At 27.9% G+C, this 20,147-nt stretch overlaps 1 protein-coding gene across 1 annotated transcript; it reads right to left on the minus strand.

Annotated features, from left to right (window-relative positions):
* Window positions 1-13,406: 13,406 nt before the first annotated feature.
* On the minus strand, window positions 13,407-15,701 carry LOC112599024. Its single transcript, XM_025345726.1, has 2 exons — window positions 13,632-15,701; window positions 13,407-13,564 (listed from the first exon to the last, which is right to left on the minus strand). Exons 1-2 carry the CDS (start codon window positions 15,664-15,666, stop codon window positions 13,407-13,409), a joined length of 2,193 nt encoding a protein of 730 aa, XP_025201511.1. The 5' UTR covers window positions 15,667-15,701.
* Window positions 15,702-20,147: the final 4,446 nt, after the last annotated feature.

Here is a 20,147-nt window from a genome sequence, read left to right on the forward strand (position 1 = left end):
ATCAATATCATTCCAATATATGAATATAGATTTTAACATAGTATATTTTTGGTAGGCTTTCTTTGTACTTACAAACAATTGAATTCCTAGTAAAATAAGTTTTTTATGCTGTATTGTACTATTATATCTTCAACAATATTTATTTAAAAATTTTAATACGCATTTGTTATGATTCTATTAAAAAAAAAAAAAACTATGGCAAATTGTCTTAAAATAATATAAAGTATAACACAATGTTAACTTGTATAACCATAATAAACGAATTATGTTACCAGTAAATCATAGGTTGTTAAGATAACCGATAAGTATTTGCTTAATTAAATTATTTAAAACATTGTTCTGTCATGATGACCAAGTATGGTAAAATTTGTTTTAAAATGAAAAAAAAACTTTTCTTTAATGGAAGTGTTTAGTATATTTCTAAGTCCGACGAATATAAATTAATAATTGTATTCACGTGCTAACAACCTATACAGGATGTAACTTTGCGGTCACCCTTGCTGCACACATGACCATATGTTCCTGATGTGTCATTTTGATTGGTAATTTTCAACGGTTTTTATTTTCCGGTATCCTACATATGTGTATGAAAATTGCCTACAATAAACGCCTAAATCCTATCAGTTATTAATATTATATCGGTTAACAATGAAATAGCATATTCTATAATCGAGGTTACAAAACACATTAATAAAAAATGATCACAGATAAGAAATTTAATTACATATTATAACACATAATATTTAGCATTATAGTTAATAAGTTAATTATTATTTATATGGGATTAAATATTTGCATTAAAATTAATATTAAAAATTAAAATATATTCATGAAAAAACTATTCAATATAATTTAATTTATTTATTGGATCTTAGTTATTTTGTATTGTACACTATAAAAATTAATAATCACTTAATTCTAAAATCATAAATTTGATTAAAAATTTAATTTGAAAAGAAAACCATAATTAAAAAAAAAAATAAACTACTTAAATGATTTTGAAAAAACTACCAGTTGATTATTTTAATATGTTATAAATATTTTTGAAATCTAAATATTATTTAATTTAAAGTAAGCCGAAAAGGATAAAGAGGTTAGATGTTGCCAATTAAACTCTATATTTTGTATTTATTTACTTTTTTTTAAAGTAATTTTACAGTTATTACTTATTATTAATGTATGGTATTATATTGATACATATTTTGTGAATAACAAATACATTATTTAACAGTGCCTATAATTTATATGGTTAGCTTATTCCACAATGTCTATATTTTTTATGTTATTATTTTTTTATCTCGTGTTTTTTAAATAAAATATTCAAAAAGTTTTATCATAGTATATAATATACTAGTATAAGTTCTATGGTTATTATTTATTATAGTTTCATAAAATATTCATAAAACATCAAAATAGATACAATTATATAATAATATATTGTTGTAAATAGTTAAATAAAAAACTTACAGCATAAAGATATTTTATAAATACAATTATTCAATTCTACAAAAAATACTAATTACTATTCTAATTACTTTTACATTTTCGTGATTAGGTGGTTCGATATATTCGTTGTATTCTATAGAATTTATTGCTTAAATATGTACCTTTATTGTATATCATGGGCTGAGTAGTTAAATATATAATAATAATACTGGTTGCGTAAATATAGTATCTATTTATGTAAAAATACCTAACCAACCATCATGATATTCAGCATTTTGAAAAAATGATTACTTATTAGTATAAATTAATTTTGATATGTTAAAAACTCAATGCATAATTAACTCGAGAATAATTTTTAGTATAAAAATAATCTAAAGAAGGATAATTGGAAAAATATATTATATTAAATAGAAAAATAATAAATAAGAATTTTTAACATCCAAATTCTGTGAAAAAGCCTAATCAGTTTTCTATTTATTTATTAAAAAAATAAAAATTAAGTAAAAATTAAACATTTAGGAAATAGTAAAACATTTTATTTTATACTTAAATCATTGTTATTATTTCAAAATTTATTTTTAAAATCATTATGACTAGTTAATTCTTTACAATTAAACCGATCAATTCAATTATGTTTTCATTAATTTATATTCAACTATATTTTTTTTAAGTTACCTTTGTCGTTTGAATATAGTTGTAGACACGGGAGTTTTTTTGCCTTGCATTTTATACTGTTATATAAAACTAGAGTCCACATGTTCATGTTTAAGTTCTAACAACTTATTTTGATTAATTTAAAAATTATGCTTCGATGCGTCAATGCTAAATGTCTATTATATTTATAATTAATAGGTACCATGCAAAAAAATTAGAGAAAAAAAATCATAGTATTTTCACTATAAAAGTAAAATGATATTCTGATGTCAGTATTATATGCAATAATAACATAATGCATTTAAAATAATTGTAAGATGTCTCACGATACTAACAAAATCTGTTTAGTCGTCTCCCATAATTCCACACACGGGAAAGAACACCCTTACTGGGAATCATGAGAAATGTGTGTGATGGTATTCGACGGAAACAGGGCAGCCAGGATGGCCGGTGAATGTCCGGATGTGGTTTCCGTATGACACGCGATATTGTTTTCCGGCGTTCATATCTGTGTATCGGTGAAAAATCGGTCAGACCTGTTTCTTTAGTTGAATTCGTTTTTGTTTAAATACAATTTTTTTTTTATACAAAATCTTATCATAGTTTACGTTTAAGACGAATAAAACTTAAGTCTTATTCAAATACTAATTTACAGTAGACAGTATATCTTACATATTAATGTAAAATCTCCACGAAAAGTCAATTCATCTAAAACTATTTAGAATTTATAGCTGATTAAATCGAAGTACAATAACTTTAATTGTGTGTAAAAATCAACAGTTGGCAACCCCGAGGGTTGTTTTAACGGTATATAGGCGTATGGCAACTGCCTTAAAGGTTGAGCATGTGTTTAGTTCGACTTGGTGGTAGGTACCATTATTATAACAGAAAAATATATAATATTGAGAGAATGAAAATATTTATGTTTTCAATTATTAATTTACTAATTTTATTATTGCTGGTCAAGCTATAATCAATATTTTTTTTTTTTATTAGAATGAAAATCATTTATAGCTTACACTTGACACTTACTTTTGTACATAAAATTGTGAAAACTTTACATCATATTGAAACATAGAAATAAATGCTTATATTTAAATACCACGAAAAATGAAGCACATTCTATTAAACTCACAGAATAAACTAATTGAATAGCAAATAGTAAATATTTATAGCTATATTCAATTTATTTGATCTTATCGAAAATTTTAATTACTAATTAAGACAAAATATAATAGGATATTTAAATTGACATAACTATAGATTTCGTTTAAGATATTATTATATTCAAATTGTTTCTTGAGTTTATTTAATGTTATAAATAATTTGTTTTTATTTCATTTTGTAAAAAAAAAAAGTTACGTAAAAACCAAAACCATCATATCTGAAATTTTTAATAAGCATAGTATATTATTATTATATTTAAATTTATTCTGATATTTTTTAAAGTTATATTGTTAATTTTATTTATTACTTACGGTTCATAAACGTTGTGTACATCGTATGAAGTTACTATTGTACACATATGACAGTGTACACATGTGCCTCAAACCACACAAAAGTGTCTAAACATTTTGCATTTCGTGTGACGCGTTTATTCGCACGCTTTGTGGGTGGCGGTTTCAAAAATCGTTACGCACTGACCGGGGAAATCATTTTGAACGCTCCACTGTCGATAAAGCATTTGTATACGTTTAAAGGTGGAAATTACGATTAATGTTATGTATATAATAATATTAAATAAAAACCGTAGTGAATTTAACTTCGATTTCTGGCCTTTCAATGTGTTTACTGTATAGATGTATATACACGGAAGTACAATGGATGAAGAATACCTGTGTAGTTCACATATTTCATTCCTAAATAAATATATGCGTTTTACCTGTAAATCGGCTCCGCGCCAAGGTACCTTTATATACTAAATATATATATATATATTCAATTTATACCTCCCACTGCACATACATCGTCGTATGTGAATGCCAACAATGCCGCAAACCAGTTTAATGTGCATCTGCCTTACGTAGATCAACATCCAAATTGTCCCTGTATGTTATTGTACAACATTGATATTACATTATATGCCAGTAATGCTGTCAGTAATAGGCAATGGCTAAGTATTTTTTGTAAATTACAATATTTTTTTTTAATTTATACATATATCAATAGTTATAAATTGTAGTATGAAACAACATTTTTATATAGACTATTATTTTTATTTTTAAAAATATCTTGATAAATACGAGTAAGAGTATTTATTACTATTATCATGTTTGGAAGAAAATCTGTAAAAAAAATTGTATCTACTTTTTGAAATTTCCGTCATTTAGTTTTCGTATAAACCAATTTTTTTTGTATAATTTTAGTTTATATCAAAGTTATCAAAAATATTGCTTCAAACATTTTTTCTCTCACGTTGTCCTTAAAATTCATTACTAAGGACTAAAAATATGCCGGTTTAGAAACTTATTCTAGTCCTAATAAATCAACCAACCGGTTGGCACTACTAGAGTGCTTATCTATCTCTCATTGCTGCTATTTTAATCATATTATAAAAATTGATTATTAAACAAAACCTTGTGTAGATTTTAATAATATCTTAAATAATAATAAAAAAAAAAACAAATACACAAGTTAGTCATTGAACACATTTTGATATTGATTTGATTTATTTATCGAAAATAAGACGTTCATATAGCTTGATTATTATATTTATACACTTACGTGTAAAAACTATTTTTTGACCATTTCATTCAAAAAAAAGATATAAAAACATATTATTTTATTATAATATTGAAAAAATTAAAAAATTGAATTTGTACCTAGACTTATTAGTTATTAGTGTTATTACATGCTGTACCATTAGAATATTAGAATATAATTATGTTTTTACTGTTAGATGGTATTTTAAGATAAAATACTCAATAGTAAAATAAATCATTTCATGGAAAGATGTTTTTGATCGTTATTTCTTTACTTATTTAACGAGTACATTTTTAAAATACTTATTTTCTTTGTGTCCTAACTCGTAAGTTAATTTATACTATTAGTTTTTATGTACGTCCACGGAAAAAATTACTGGTTGCCTTAATTCAAATTGCGATTACTTCAATCAAAAATACAGGTAACACATGTTATAACTCGACAATTAATTGTAGTTGCTAAATTTAAACAGGTAAATAGTTTAGTTGGTTAAATTAAATGAATATGGGATATGTGACTATACAATCTAAATAAATCAACCATAATTATTATTAAATAATAACACTTTAAAAACAATCCAAAATTATTCGTCACCGATTTATCAAAAGGTTCCATAATTTTTTAAATTTTGGTTTATTTACATAAATATTTGAAAAAACGTCCTTAACATCATGTCTAGATAATGCCCAATTTTTTCAAAAATCATTTTTGTTATGAATAATAATAATTGTCGATTTAAATTGCTATAAGACTTTAATGATCTGATAATTATGTATACATTCTTGTTATCAATTTTATCGTAATATTCGTAATGGTTCAATACTAATTGCATTACCTGCTACACGCCTATACAAATATAAAATTGTTAATATACATTTGCGCATATATTTTATGGTTTTAATTTAAATAATTTTATTATTGGTTATGTTTATTCAATCTATTTGACATTTGCATAAACAATGCGGACTGCAGTCTGCAGAGTTCAGATTATTGTTTTAACCGATTACAGTTATGTATAAAATCAATTTGTTGACTGTAGTTACTAGCTAACTAGCTATGACTATTTTACGGTAATTAAATAAAACGCTATTTAGTAATTACATAATTATAATGTAAAAACACTTATCACTTATCAGTAGTCAATACAATTTAAGTGTGCTAGTTTCAATATTATTTCTGTTCTAAGTTGTTTATTTATTATTATAATATGCTAAAATTTTGCATATCACAAAAAGTACAACATAACCATTGATAATCAAATTGAACTTTATTCAAATACAGCTTTGGCAAGAATTATTTGCACTTAATATAATTTACCTATAGCTAACTTTTACAAAAAAGATAAATTACAATATAAGTTATAACATGTATTATGGTATTATACTATATAGATTAAATAATTTATTTTGTATAACTTCAATCAATAGTTATTATTTACTGTAAAAAAAATGTTTTATTTCATAATTAGATCGATATTTCAATATTCAACGTTTGAGGTATTGTAAGTAAACAGCCGTATGTAATATTTTATTGTTCATTTATTCATGTTATTGCTTTTGTCATCTGAGTCCATACTAAGTGTCATAGGAACTATACTCTGTTATTAAATACGTTTATGATTCATCATAGTGTTACGGTCTTAAATCGATAGGCGATGGGCTCCTACTAAAATATTCCCCTCTAATATATTAATATTTCTAAGTTCATTATTCAATAGTTGGATATTTGAACTTTACTTTGAAATTAAAACAGTAACGTTATTTCATATTTTTTTTAATTTTCATATTTTTGTGTAGACCACAAATTCTATTAGAAATCTATCTATTTTTTAAGATAATTTGAAATTTAAAATAACCATATTATTAAATTTAAAATACGCAAATATTTACCTTGTGCGATCCAAATAACGTCACTAAATTAAAAATAACAATACTATGATCTTTCTATGTATTATAAATAATAATAAATACAAAATAAATTTATTAGTATTTTCTTTGCTGCATCTATACACCGCATTGTATATAAAATATGAATTCGTTTACAAATTTATAAGGTGAAATACCTGACATGCTCATTGCTCATACCCTATTTATTTTTATTTTTATAATGAATTTATTAACATTCTAATTTTTGGAATTTTTAAATATCTTATATACTTTTAAATTCTTGAGATTTGTTGTATTACTTAAAAAGTACCTCATAGTTATTCAAATTTCTGTTTTTCTATTAAGAATCCTCTTTTTTATAGTTAAATTATTTAGTAGATTATTTTTTTGAAAATTTTGATGTACTCGATTCAAAATTTGAACTAATAGTTTTTCAATTATTAAAATATTTATACTAACAATAATAATAACTCTTAAAACGTGTTTCGCACGTACAAGTCTCCAGTAAGACTCGAATTAAATGATACGTCCTATCAAATATACCTTATTTGGAGTGTGCAATTGAATAACGTCAATAAATTAATCAAACATTTAGATCCTAACAAAAGTTAGATAATGTAATAGAAATATTAATTAATATGTAAGGCGTATCAGTAAGATATGACAATATTAATTCATTTTTTTAAATAACATATTTTGATATTTTAATGCGTGCTCTATAAGGGTATAAAATTCATGTATACGGTTCAGTATTATACATTTTGATAACGTACCATAGAATAAATGAGATGTATTAATTTAATTTGGTCGCGTGTTTCTAGACATGTATACATTTTCAATCATCAATTTAGTTTACTGTAAGATATTATTATAAGGAGACATTCGGAGAAAATATCGAATTTTATCAATTTAGTACTTATTATTCAATATAATATTGTAAATATTTTATGTAATTTATTGGAAGCGCTTTAAAATATATTACAGACAATGATAGATTATTAATCTCAAATAGCCCATAATGATATAACGTTACAATAATGTCTTGGTGACCATCGAATCGACTACGGGTGGCAGATGTATTCTGTAGTCGGCGCGGACTTCGCGCCTATAGGCCCATCGCATCATACATTATATATATTATATATATATATATACATATTCATAACAGTATATAATCATCGTGTAAAACCACGTTGTCTGAGCTTGAATTCGGGGTCGAACGTTTACCTATTATACCTACGTATTAATAATCTATATATTATAATGTGATAAAGTATTGTGCCGCTGTCTACGTCCTTGGGTGCTTATATTATACGATAATATTATGTCCTTAACGGCACGAAGCATCTTGCAAGCTGCATACGCACCCGCCGTCGGTCTTCTCGGTTGGAACAGCTGCTTTCCTCTCCTCAGTGTCTCTCGCCATCACCACCCACCCCACACAAGAATCCCGTTGTTCCTCGCGCAGGTACACGTACACACACACATGATTTCTTCTTCTTCTTATTATTATTACTATCGTTATTATCATTATACATATTATAATCCTTAAGCATATTTCCTGCGAGGGTCGTCTCGTCGCGGACGCGCACACGCATAAAAACCAATCGTCTTAGGATACGACCCGAGCCGGGTGTTTGTGTGTATGTATGTATGCCGACTACCGACTATACGACTACGTTATATAGCTTAGACGAGGGGCGCGTGCCCGACACACGTATAATATATACAAGCGCGCGCGCGCACGCGTGTTCGTATCATATCCATAAGACGGTTTCAGCCGGCCGAGCACGAGACAATCGCGCGTCTCCGTAATATATTATATTATATTAACCGTCGACGTCTTTTATTTTTTTTTTTCGGGTACACGCCCTTTGTCAGGGCTCCTCGCCCTTTGCGCGACGATATTGTCTTTTTCTTCCCTTCTTATTCTTCTACTTATTTTTTTGCAGCTCAGCCGTCGTCCTCCTCACAATGTAATAACATACAATGCATTATACAATAATAATAATAATAATATACATGTGCATATAATAATAGGCAATAGCGTGTCTTTTTCGCTTTCCTCCGCGGTCTTTGTCGTCATCATATATTATTATAGTTAACAATTTTTTCTTCCTTTAAACTCAACGTCGAATTTTTTATACTATATTATTGTAAGCGAGCTCACGCGCGCCCATTACCTCCTCCCTCCTCATAGCCATCACACACCCCCGAAAAGACTACTCGTTTGCAACAATCAGCGCGGACGCTGCACGCGCTGCAGCTGTTCGCAGGTGTGCGGCCACGACGACAATAATATTATATAATATTATAATGTAAAAAATCTACCATGCGACGCGAAAATCTCAGGAATGCGCGAGCGTCGTAGTCCATCACCTGCATGTTCCGAAAAAACGCTCACCACTTTGGCGGAATTTGTTATCCCTCGTTGTCTTGTGTCAGTCTCTTGTATACATCGGTCTATACAAACTATTTTTTATCGGATAAATTATTGAAGGAAAACGTTCTTAATTAATAATATAAAATTTTCAAAAATATGTCTATTAAATTAAAATGTTCATAATTTAATGACACATTTTTCATATTGTGTCAATTAAAAACGAGTAGCATACATTTATACGGTATCATTTATCACATTAATCTGTGAGATACTGAGTACGAGTTCGAAATAGTTCTAATTAAAAAAAATAACAACGCATATTTTAGTAAAATGTTCATTTAAGGATTATTTTGATTAAAAAAAAAAATGTGTTATGGTATGAAAAAGTTCTATGTTACTAGACCAGTAAAGTGTAAAATTTTTATTGGTTTTAGGATGAAAACAATCTATATGATTATGTATGTGTATATAATTATATTTGGATGTATTTAGTATTTTATCATTTGGTTTTATCATTAGAAATTTTTCCAGTTCTTCAAAGTTATAGTTTTCACGAGTTTTTTGTATAATTTTCTTTTATTTTATTACAGGTTTAAACCTTAACTACCTAGTGCATTTAATGACCATTTGTATTTTACACCCAGTTCTACTTTCATGTTTTATACTAAATCGTAGAATTTTAAATCTTCAATTTGCTTTGTTGTTGAAAAAAAGACTAACTTTTTGTTCTCAATCCGACGTTTAACTAGGTGTTAACTTATATACATTTACAATAATAGCGTTATACTTTACAGCCGTTTCACGATCTTAATCACACTCCATTACAAAATATAAGTTATAAATTAAAATATTAGGTACATTCCTTATTATATTAATATTCCTTTGTGTCTGCGCAGTGTGCACGTCTAAATAGTACCTACACACTATACGCACCTCGGTCTAGTTTTGACCGCCGCAGAATCGTATGCTCTGAATATTATATTATATGACGTTTATACGCACAATAACATCTGGACGATTGGTCGAATTTACTTAACATAAATTACATGCTTAGTTATATATTTTTCTTCTTACAATTTTTTTCACAAACATCTGTATTCTATTACACGCTCGACGAATAATGACAGATAGTGTCAAACGCATTCGACTGTGTACTGCAGTGTATACATTAAACTTTTCTACTATATTATATAGTATATATTACTTATATGATAATAGCGCATGTCGTATGCAAGCATTTGTTCGTGTTTGTGAGTATGCCAGTATATCCTGTATTCGTTCTGTATGCGTTTTTGCATGGGAATATAGATTTAATAGTTACAGGAGCTAGTCAAAGAAAAATGAAGTTCAAAATAAGCTATGGGGCAATACCTCTCACCCCCTTCCACCATCATAAGAGTTAATAGAGTTTAGTAGTCACAAGGATTCTTATAAAATGGAAGTTGAATATAGATATCATAAACACCTTTACTACGCCTATTTTTGTACATATGAATATAAAATAGGTATTATGTTTTCATCCACTGTATAAGATCTATGACATATGGTGATTTATTTTGACCAAAATTAACTTTAAATCTATAGATCCATAATATTATCAAACCATAATAATATTATTATTAATACATATATTGTTTATTTATACTTTTCCATCGAGACTGCTGCTATCATGTTTTTATGAAATACTAATCATTTGACTATGTATTAGAAACGAATGAATCATTTAATACATAAATAGTTAGATACACGTAGGTAAATATTAATTGATTTACTTATTTTGTTAACATAAATTTCTTTATTTTAAATCAATTTTTTTTAAATGCTTTCCAAAATGTGTAAGAAAATATAATAGTATTTTCAAAGAAAACATGGAATAATTAATTTATTATATTATGAAGATAAATATTTGGTAAATCGCAATCCTGGAAAATTTGTTATTAATTTTCAATAAAAATTTTTAGTTTTATTTACTATTTGGTCGGTCTTTGAGAAAATTTCTTTGTGCACATTTGCCAAGACACTTTTAATACGTATAAATATATAATTTTAGATTTTGAGTAGAACTATGAATACATTACGAATGTATTGATTTTACAATAATGTGTTATTTTTTCAAAGTATTTTATCATAAACTTCTATAGAAACATTTTTGATATAAAATTGGATCTAGATTGTACTTTAAAAGGGCCTAATATTTTTTACAATAATTAAAAAAAAAAATAAAATCCAAGTTATGAAATTTTAGTTTCTACCATTTGGTAACCATGGCTACTAAAAGGTTATTTTAATAATAATGTGTTTATAATACATAAAAATTTAAGTATTAATGTAAAAAATTATACATGAATTATTAACTAGTAATATTGTATGAAATAATATCATCATTATTATTACTATATTTATTTTTAATATAAATATAAATATAAAATAAAATATCTTTAGAAAACCACTAAGTACACATGTAGTAATACATACAAAACATTATAATAATACTTAAGAGTATAATACATAATATATATATATATGGTAGTTTAGTGCCGCGTTACTATTGTCAAAACTATACCAAACACGGATTGTATAATAAACTAATAACTGTTTTTTTTTTCTGAGGGGTCGTGTTCAAACGAGTGTGAAGCATAATTTTCTTAATCATATAAGCATTACCTCACAACGGAATTTCATCGATAGAAGAGATGAGGTTTCATTACACAAGGGTTGATTGGGACTTGATTACCCGCATTAACATTGGATTATATTTCAAAATGAACTCCGTCGGCGGCAGCGGCGCCGCAGATAGTTTGTACGACGCGGTCGCGACGTACGCATCTCAGCGTACATATAACTGCCCTTCGGCCATAATCTTATAATATTATTATTTATTACACATAGGTATTATTATTAAACCACTTAGACTACATGACACACCGTTGTAGTATATATAACCACTATAGAAGGTATAAACAATAATAACAGTATTATTATTACACGTTAATACGTTACTAACTACTTGGGCACGCGTCAAGACAATAATTATTGTTGGACAATAATACCTAAAGGTATATATACGTTTGATCAGGTTTTAAGCTATTGCTTATATTGTAATATTATATACCGGTATGTATAATCCGCTATGTTATGTAGGTACGCGTGCGTCGAATTGAATTAAAAAATTATTTTTCTCTTTGGATTTAGAATTCTTTATAAGTATACCATATATAATATAATATACTACATACATAAAATTTAATTGATATATGACGAAACGACCACTTGTTGAGCAGGTGACCACGTTGTTTTTTTTCGTACAAGGCGTCGGTATTTAAAAGCTGTTCCAACTGTCGAGGCCACCTGTCGATCGCCCGTGTTAGCCACCTGTCCCCTAGTTTTTGTCAGTAGACTCGTGCCACTCTACCATCAAAGTAAAAACCGTCAGCTGCTGCGTCTGTATACGCATGTAGGTTTTTTCGTCTCATAACAATTATACCACAGACGCCACTGAAACCGGCGTTTATATTAATGATCCCAAAATATATATTAGTCGCATCAAGATCTGTTTGATCTGATGCTCTGTCTATAATATACGGGTTATCGTTTATTACGTTTCGTTAAATATAAGATACATTGTTGCTGTAATAATTGTGTATACAAAAAGTACTTTCTGAAAGTCAAAATTGTCAAAATTGTCAAATATGATAATATTATGAACATCTTTATGGATTTTATACATTATTAAAATATCATTTGTTATTACTTATTACTTATTATTTATGTGAGTACCTATACATTTCAATGCTAATTCAGTAAACTTAAAACTATCCATTATTTTATTTGACTAAAATATTATATGATAAAAGAAACGTCATTTACACATCTTTAAATCAAATAATCAATAATTCAATATTTTTATATGCCAGGTATATTGTATATGTTTGTAATTATTTATAATACAATGTACGTAGTTTTTGTATTTAAACGTACATTGTGTTTTATGTAGGTATACTGATAAATCTAGTATTTGCTAAGAATTTTATATCGTATGTAGAGATTTATCATTGAATTTAAATTTAACACATATTACTGCAGTGACTTATTCAATGACAAAGTACCTACAGTGTATACTCAACACCTATCGTAGAGCATAGAGGTTACCCTACTTTTCATTTTTTTTTTTAATTATTACAAATTAAATTCATATAATCTATCCACATTATTTCAGGAGGTTAGTCCCTCGAGCCTTCTTCTTACTCCACTAATGAAAGTATACAAAAAATTCAACAAAAAGAAAACTATAATATGATAAACTTATTTATATTTTTTTATTTATTTTTCAACATTTAACATGCTGCATCTTGATTATTTAATCTATCGCGAACAAATTTTGGTAACGGTTTTGCTTTGAAAACTGGCAAGGTATCCGGGCGATCTGCTTGTTTTAATTTTGGAGCCCATCCCTTTGGTGCACCACTCGGCCGACTTCTGCGTAGAAAATTTCCTGCAATATGATTTAGAAAAATTTATAAAAAGTTGACATAAAAGTATCTATAATTGTTGTAAATTACTTTTATTTTCTGCAGAAGGATTACAAGCTTGTTGAGGACAATCATCCATTTTTTGGTTACTTGTCGTAGGTGGTCTTCTGCTAACATTAAGTTTTGGTGCTTGTGGTTGTCTAACATTAGGTGGCCTTTGGTTTGGTGGCTTTGGACAAACTTGTCTTGGACACAATTGTTGTACTGAACTAGGTTGTCTTGTACAAGATTGTTGCACTGGACTAGGTTGTTGTGAAGTTGATCGATAAGAATCTTTATCAGGTATGGCAGGCATTTTTCTGTCTTTATAAAAATATGATTCCCAAGTATTTCTTGTAATAAGTTTGACGTGTTCTATAAGCATATCATTCTTGAGTCTTGGATCACCCAATTCGTAGTGTATATGATAAAAAGTAGACATTATATCATCTAACATATTTATACCATAATCTCGTTGTGTTTTCGAAATATATTCTAATTGATTATGTACGCTTTCATAAAATGGGAGTAAACGAACGAAATCCTTGTCATGAAAAGCATTATCATTCCATTCACAATCATTGAATGGTTTGATAATTTTTGGTGGATTTTTATAGATAGCTTGCAAGATCATCTTAGCACTTGGACTATCTGTACATGGAGGATCTACTTCTATTGGGTTCGATGCAAAATTCAAATAATGTTGTGTTAATATATTAAAAGCTTCTGTTTTTGTTTGAAGGTCTTTTTTTGCTAATGATAAATTAGTAAATGCATTGGCTACTAAACTTGATTTACATACTATCTGCTGTATATTTTTTAAACTCTCGACAGAATCTGAATCACTACATTCTTGGTCATTGTCTATTATAGAACATTGTAGAGCATTTGTTCTAAGTTCTGGTTCAACTGGTGTTTTTGGCATACGTTGAAGTTTATTTCGTGGTGGAGATGGTGTGTTTGCAGTTATTCTGTAATATTCATGTTGAGTTATATCAGTTCTAGAATTATGAGGCACATATGTAGGACCAGCACTGCAGCCAGGTTCAGAATGCGGGAAATAAAAGTCATTTCCGGCAGGTTGACGTTTGCATTCCAAAGTACAATTTTTTATTTTTTTCATAGTATCTTCAAAACCAATACCACAATTTTTACTTGTGGGCTCATCAAGTTGTTTCAACTGACATTGAGTCCCAGATATTTTCCCATAGCGTTGTTTTGAATTTAATTTAAATGTATATTTATTTTGGTCTACAGTACTTGAAAACATTTTTTTTGAAGCTTTTGGTTTAAAATTATGTGTATATGGCCAATCAGAACCAGCGCATTGGTGTTCGAAATCCATATCTGGAGGACTAATATCGTATAAACTCTGGTATGTATCAGAACCACAGATGTCTCCAAAATTTACATGTTCTCTCGGATTTATCTGAGTTCTCTGCGTGCTTTGATTTTGTCTGCGAGGTTTTGAGCTCTGTTCAACACAGTTTTTATTATTGGATAATTGATTTACAGGACATTGTAGTTCATTAACTTGTGAGTTGCAATTTTCAGTTTGTGTTTGACATGGACTACAATAACTACTAAAATCTATGAGATTATTATTTTTAACACATTCACGTAACGATACCCATTCTTCAATTTTCGACCCGGGGACGTAAAGCCAAAATTCATTCCACAACTGTTGGGTTTTCACAGTCTTAGCTCTCCAATTAATTGTTTTCATAACGTCTACAGGATGTTTATTTGGATGAAACAAATGATAAAAAGTTTTACATACTTCTCGAGCTACTATTCTAGCATATGGATTATTAGTGTCTTTAATTAGTCTAACAAATGGATTAAGTATTCGTACAGCATCACGAAGCTCTTTGGGATCATATCTTGGTTCTTGATCCGTATATGGGCAATTTTCATCTTCGTTTGTTTGTGACTCAATATTATCAGCACATTCTTCTTGTATAGGTTCAATAATTCTACAACTGGTTGTTTGTGGGCGTTCACATCTATTAGATTCCGAACTTTTTCTTCTAGTCATTGGTTGTTTTCGCGTGCATGAATTTTTTGAAGATGGCCTTTGACTCATATTTAATGAAATATATGTAGTGCAGTATTAAAGTTACTAATATAATAAAAGTCTAGATATGTTTGTCTCAAAATGGAAATTTAATTAAAAATTATTGTTATTTAAACTCAGTAAAATTAATATATTATTTAATTTAATCAAAAATATTCCTTAGTAACTAATATAATTGATAATAATTTAATAAAAATAATTCCCAAAGTGTAAAGTAAAGTATTGTATTGTATTGTATAACATACAATATCATCATTATATTATTATGATATTAAAAGCAAATGTAAAATTACAATTAATTTATTTAGATCAAATTAAAAAAAAAAAAAATTGGTTTACTATGTTGCTAATTTGTATTTTTAATCAAATTAATTATTTACCGTTGATGAAATATTTTTATTTAACGATTACTTGTTCAATATTTTCATAATAAATGTAATTTATTCTGAGGCGGTAGACATTAATGCATCATACGAAATCCTACTTATAATAGAGATAATATATTATAATTTATAATTTATAACAAGCGCAGATTCAGAAGATAGACTAGATGGGCCTGTGCCTATACCAAACATTTTCAAATACAATGATTTTGATTTTTTATATTCTATTTAAATGTTATTGTATACCTGACGCCTATATTATCTTTCATGGTTAAATTTATTAGCCCATCCAAAAAAAAAATTCAAAATTAGCAATTAATATTCGATTTGATTTGTTTCAGAATATAGCATATAGTATTTAGGCTTATTACTCACATTTGGTAGGCCAATTAAATTTATAAACATATAAATTGATGTTAAAAATAAAGAAGTTAAGTAATATTTTAAACTGCCCCGGCCCACGTGTTGAAACCATTAAGTGAATCTTTGTAATATTATAAGTTTAAGAAACGTCTGGACACAATTGTCGAAGTGTGTATACATATTATACAGTAAACGGCAATGTGGAAAACGTTTAATTAAAACTTCATGGGTTGATAATTTATTGGGAACTTTAAAAATAATTCGAAACTAAACTACTTTGGTCGGCTTTTTTTTTTTTTTTAATCGTTCTCGAGTATTAAAGTATAATGATAATATAAGTTATAACTTATAACCAAGCTCAGCATGCTTACTTACATATTATAATACATTATATTGATTCAGATCGGTCATAGAAAACTTTTTAATTTGTATTACAACCGCGGAAGTGAAAACGTTCGTCTACGTTCACCACCTGTTTAAATGGCCTCTGGAATCATAGTAATTATACAACAACAATAATTAATAAGTAATAACGATAATACCAAACTAAATACGTATCGCTTAATATTACGAAAAAAATAGAACGTAAAAAAAAATATGTGTTAAAAAAAATAAAAAATAAATAAATAACAAAAATGCATATAATAATGAGACATACAACGACGGGGTAAAAGAAAAAATTAATAACCGTGTACAAAAAAAAAAAAAAACATCCTCAATAACCTGACGTGTTTTTACGTTGTAGATTAATGGCTGCGGCGTCAAGACAATAATGCGCGGCGGATATAGTTGCGTGCTTCGGTTAATGGAATCGTGAACGTTTGGCGTGTACATAGTACGCTGTACAACAACAAAAACAACAACAATAACAATAACAACGACTTTGACTACGACTACGAAGGCTATACGGTTGGGAGCAGATGTGTCGTGTATACGCGTATATAATATACCAGGTAGGTACCCTTAATATAATATATTATCTAACCCATATAATATAAATGTGTATGAACTACGAAACGAACATACGGAATGAGATGCCCGGCGGCGAAGACAGTGTTATACAGACGATATTATTATTATTATTATTATTATTATATTATTATTATTTGCCAAAGAAACGCGGGACACAATAGCTGACGGGGTATCGCTTCCACGTTCGTATAAAGTAGGTACATATTATATTATTATTATTATTATTATTATTATTTTTGGTCTTCGTCTTCGTGTCGTCGTAATCGTCGTCGAACCGTGTGCGAGGCGCGGACGGCTGCAGCACGGACGCGCAGTGTTTAGCTACAACTCTGGCAGCTGCGTCGTCGATGGAACACGGCGGCGGCGGCGGTTGCGATCAATGGACGACGCGAAGGAACGACCATACACCATCACACGTCCCTCGGGGGGCCTCCGCGTACAAAATAATATTCTCTTAGAAAGGAATACGCCGCCACAATCGGTCCTCGTTTCCTTCTTATTGACGAGACGGCTGCTGACTATATATCTATATATACATATAACATATATGTAATTTATTTGATATATATATAATATAATAGCACTGGGTTACCGGGCTCAGTTTTTCTCAAAGTATACATTTTTTTTTTTTTTTTTTTGAATAAAAATTATTTATAGTATTTATTATAGTTTAAATAGTCTATAATATTTAATATTTCTTTCCACGACTATATTGTGGTAAAATCACTCAAAGACTGCATTTTCTTTTTGCTCGTTCACAAGCAACACATACAACATTTGGCATGTAAAAACTAAAGTTTATAAAACTACAACAATATACTAAAATGTTTGACATTGAACCTTATTAACTGTAATTTAATTATTGACATATTTAATACAGTCAATTATGTGTTGACGCTGGCGTAACGACTAACAAACCGGTTTTAGATATTATTTCAATTTTCCGATTATAAAATATTCTTTAAAATTATCAAATAATATCAATATTTTAGATTTTCGTAGATTTCAAAATGTTGAACAATAATTTATTATTAGGTGGTATGAATTTTCCAGGAGATGGGACCTTGACCATTTGAATTCCTTTTATAAAAAATCCCAGTAGTTAGGGAATTGTGGGGATGTTTTTAAGAAAAATGTACAAATCCACGATATGTAATATTATTGCTTAGGTTAATAGTATAGGATTAAATTATTTATACATAAATGTATATGTAATATAAATAATAAATCCAATGATTTACCAGGATTTTTAGCTTGTACATGTATTATTTGAGACTTGAGTAAAAAGTTACTTATTTGTGACACTTGACCGGGAGTTATTTATTATCTGGTTTTTTTTTATGAAATACTTGTAAAAAAATAATGATAAATAATAATCAAAATTGATTATTATCTCCTTATATTTTATCAATTTTGAGAGATATTTCTGCTGATATTACGACTTATTTATATAGCTAAAACATTTTTATTTCGACTTATTAAAAATAAAAATCTAACCAAATTATTTCTTGTCAGTTAGTGCTATTTTTTTAGGTACTTATAAATCGATAGTCGTTACAAATACAAAATACTACATTTTGACGACGACATTGTTAGATAAAAATATATTCTATTTATCAAAAATAGTATAGTACACTAAAATTACATTTACCTGGTCATTATATATTATTTTTGATCCGTGTAGAATAATTTTAAATAACCTAGAAAATCTTTATGTACAAAAAATTAAGCCATGCTAAACTCACGACACAATTGATGAACAAGAGCTACGAGATTAACTGATAAAGAGAGTATTATACAGAGTTCATGTGAAGACAACACAATAAAATGTCAAATTACATCTTTTCAAATATCTGTTAGATAGACCATCTTGGGTTACAGCGCGTTGTATTGTCAGTATGGTCGGCAGTTTTAAACGATTTATTCATGTCTAAAAGGTATGTATTTCTCACGAATTTAGACCATAGTCTATAGATATTGTAATTTCAGATGGATAGCTTGATTATTGTATTTCACCTGTAACTTGAAAGTGAGATTTTAAGAATTTGAATTTGATCGCTTTCAGTAATCGAGTAAATCTGTTATATAAGCTATGTATAAACATAATATACAATATATAGCAACTGCTTTAATAAAAACTGTTAAAATAGGATTGAAACTATGTTCAATTTTATAATTAGGTACAACAAATTACGATTAAAAAATATGTTAACTATATTTTATGTTTAGTAATTTTTATTTGTTTTGCAACGAATTTCGAATCTTTGAAATTAGGTCTCTGGAGTATGAAAATTCACTATTACGTAGAATATACGTACATTTAAATTGGTTTCTCAAATAATACACTCAATTAATCAAAGATTACAGAGTGAAATTTGTTAATGATAATTTATTATATATGTTATCAAAATATCTTCAAGCGTATGGCTAAACTAAACTGCATTAAATTGAATAATCTATCGTCTTCAGAGTTGTAAATAGAAAAGGCTTTGCGAGATTGGTCCAGGCCAGGGGTACAAAAGCCAAAATTTAATATATCTATATGTTATTCTTAATATAAATAATATATATATTATTTTGAATATGAAAAAAGTAGTTATACTGTATATTAATATAAATCATAAATGTAGGGAAATTTGTATGAAAATGATGTAAAATTGGTTTTAAATAGATAAAATAAGACATAGCAATTACTTTACTTTTGTTTCTTTTCTGTGTTTAATTTGAATAATTTTCATTGAGTATAGTACACTTAAGCAATTTCGCAGTAGG

Source organism: Melanaphis sacchari, unplaced genomic scaffold, assembly GCF_002803265.2.
Source record: "Melanaphis sacchari strain LSU unplaced genomic scaffold, SCAv2.0 Contig4_pilon_pilon, whole genome shotgun sequence".
NCBI lineage: Eukaryota > Metazoa > Arthropoda > Insecta > Hemiptera > Aphididae > Melanaphis > Melanaphis sacchari.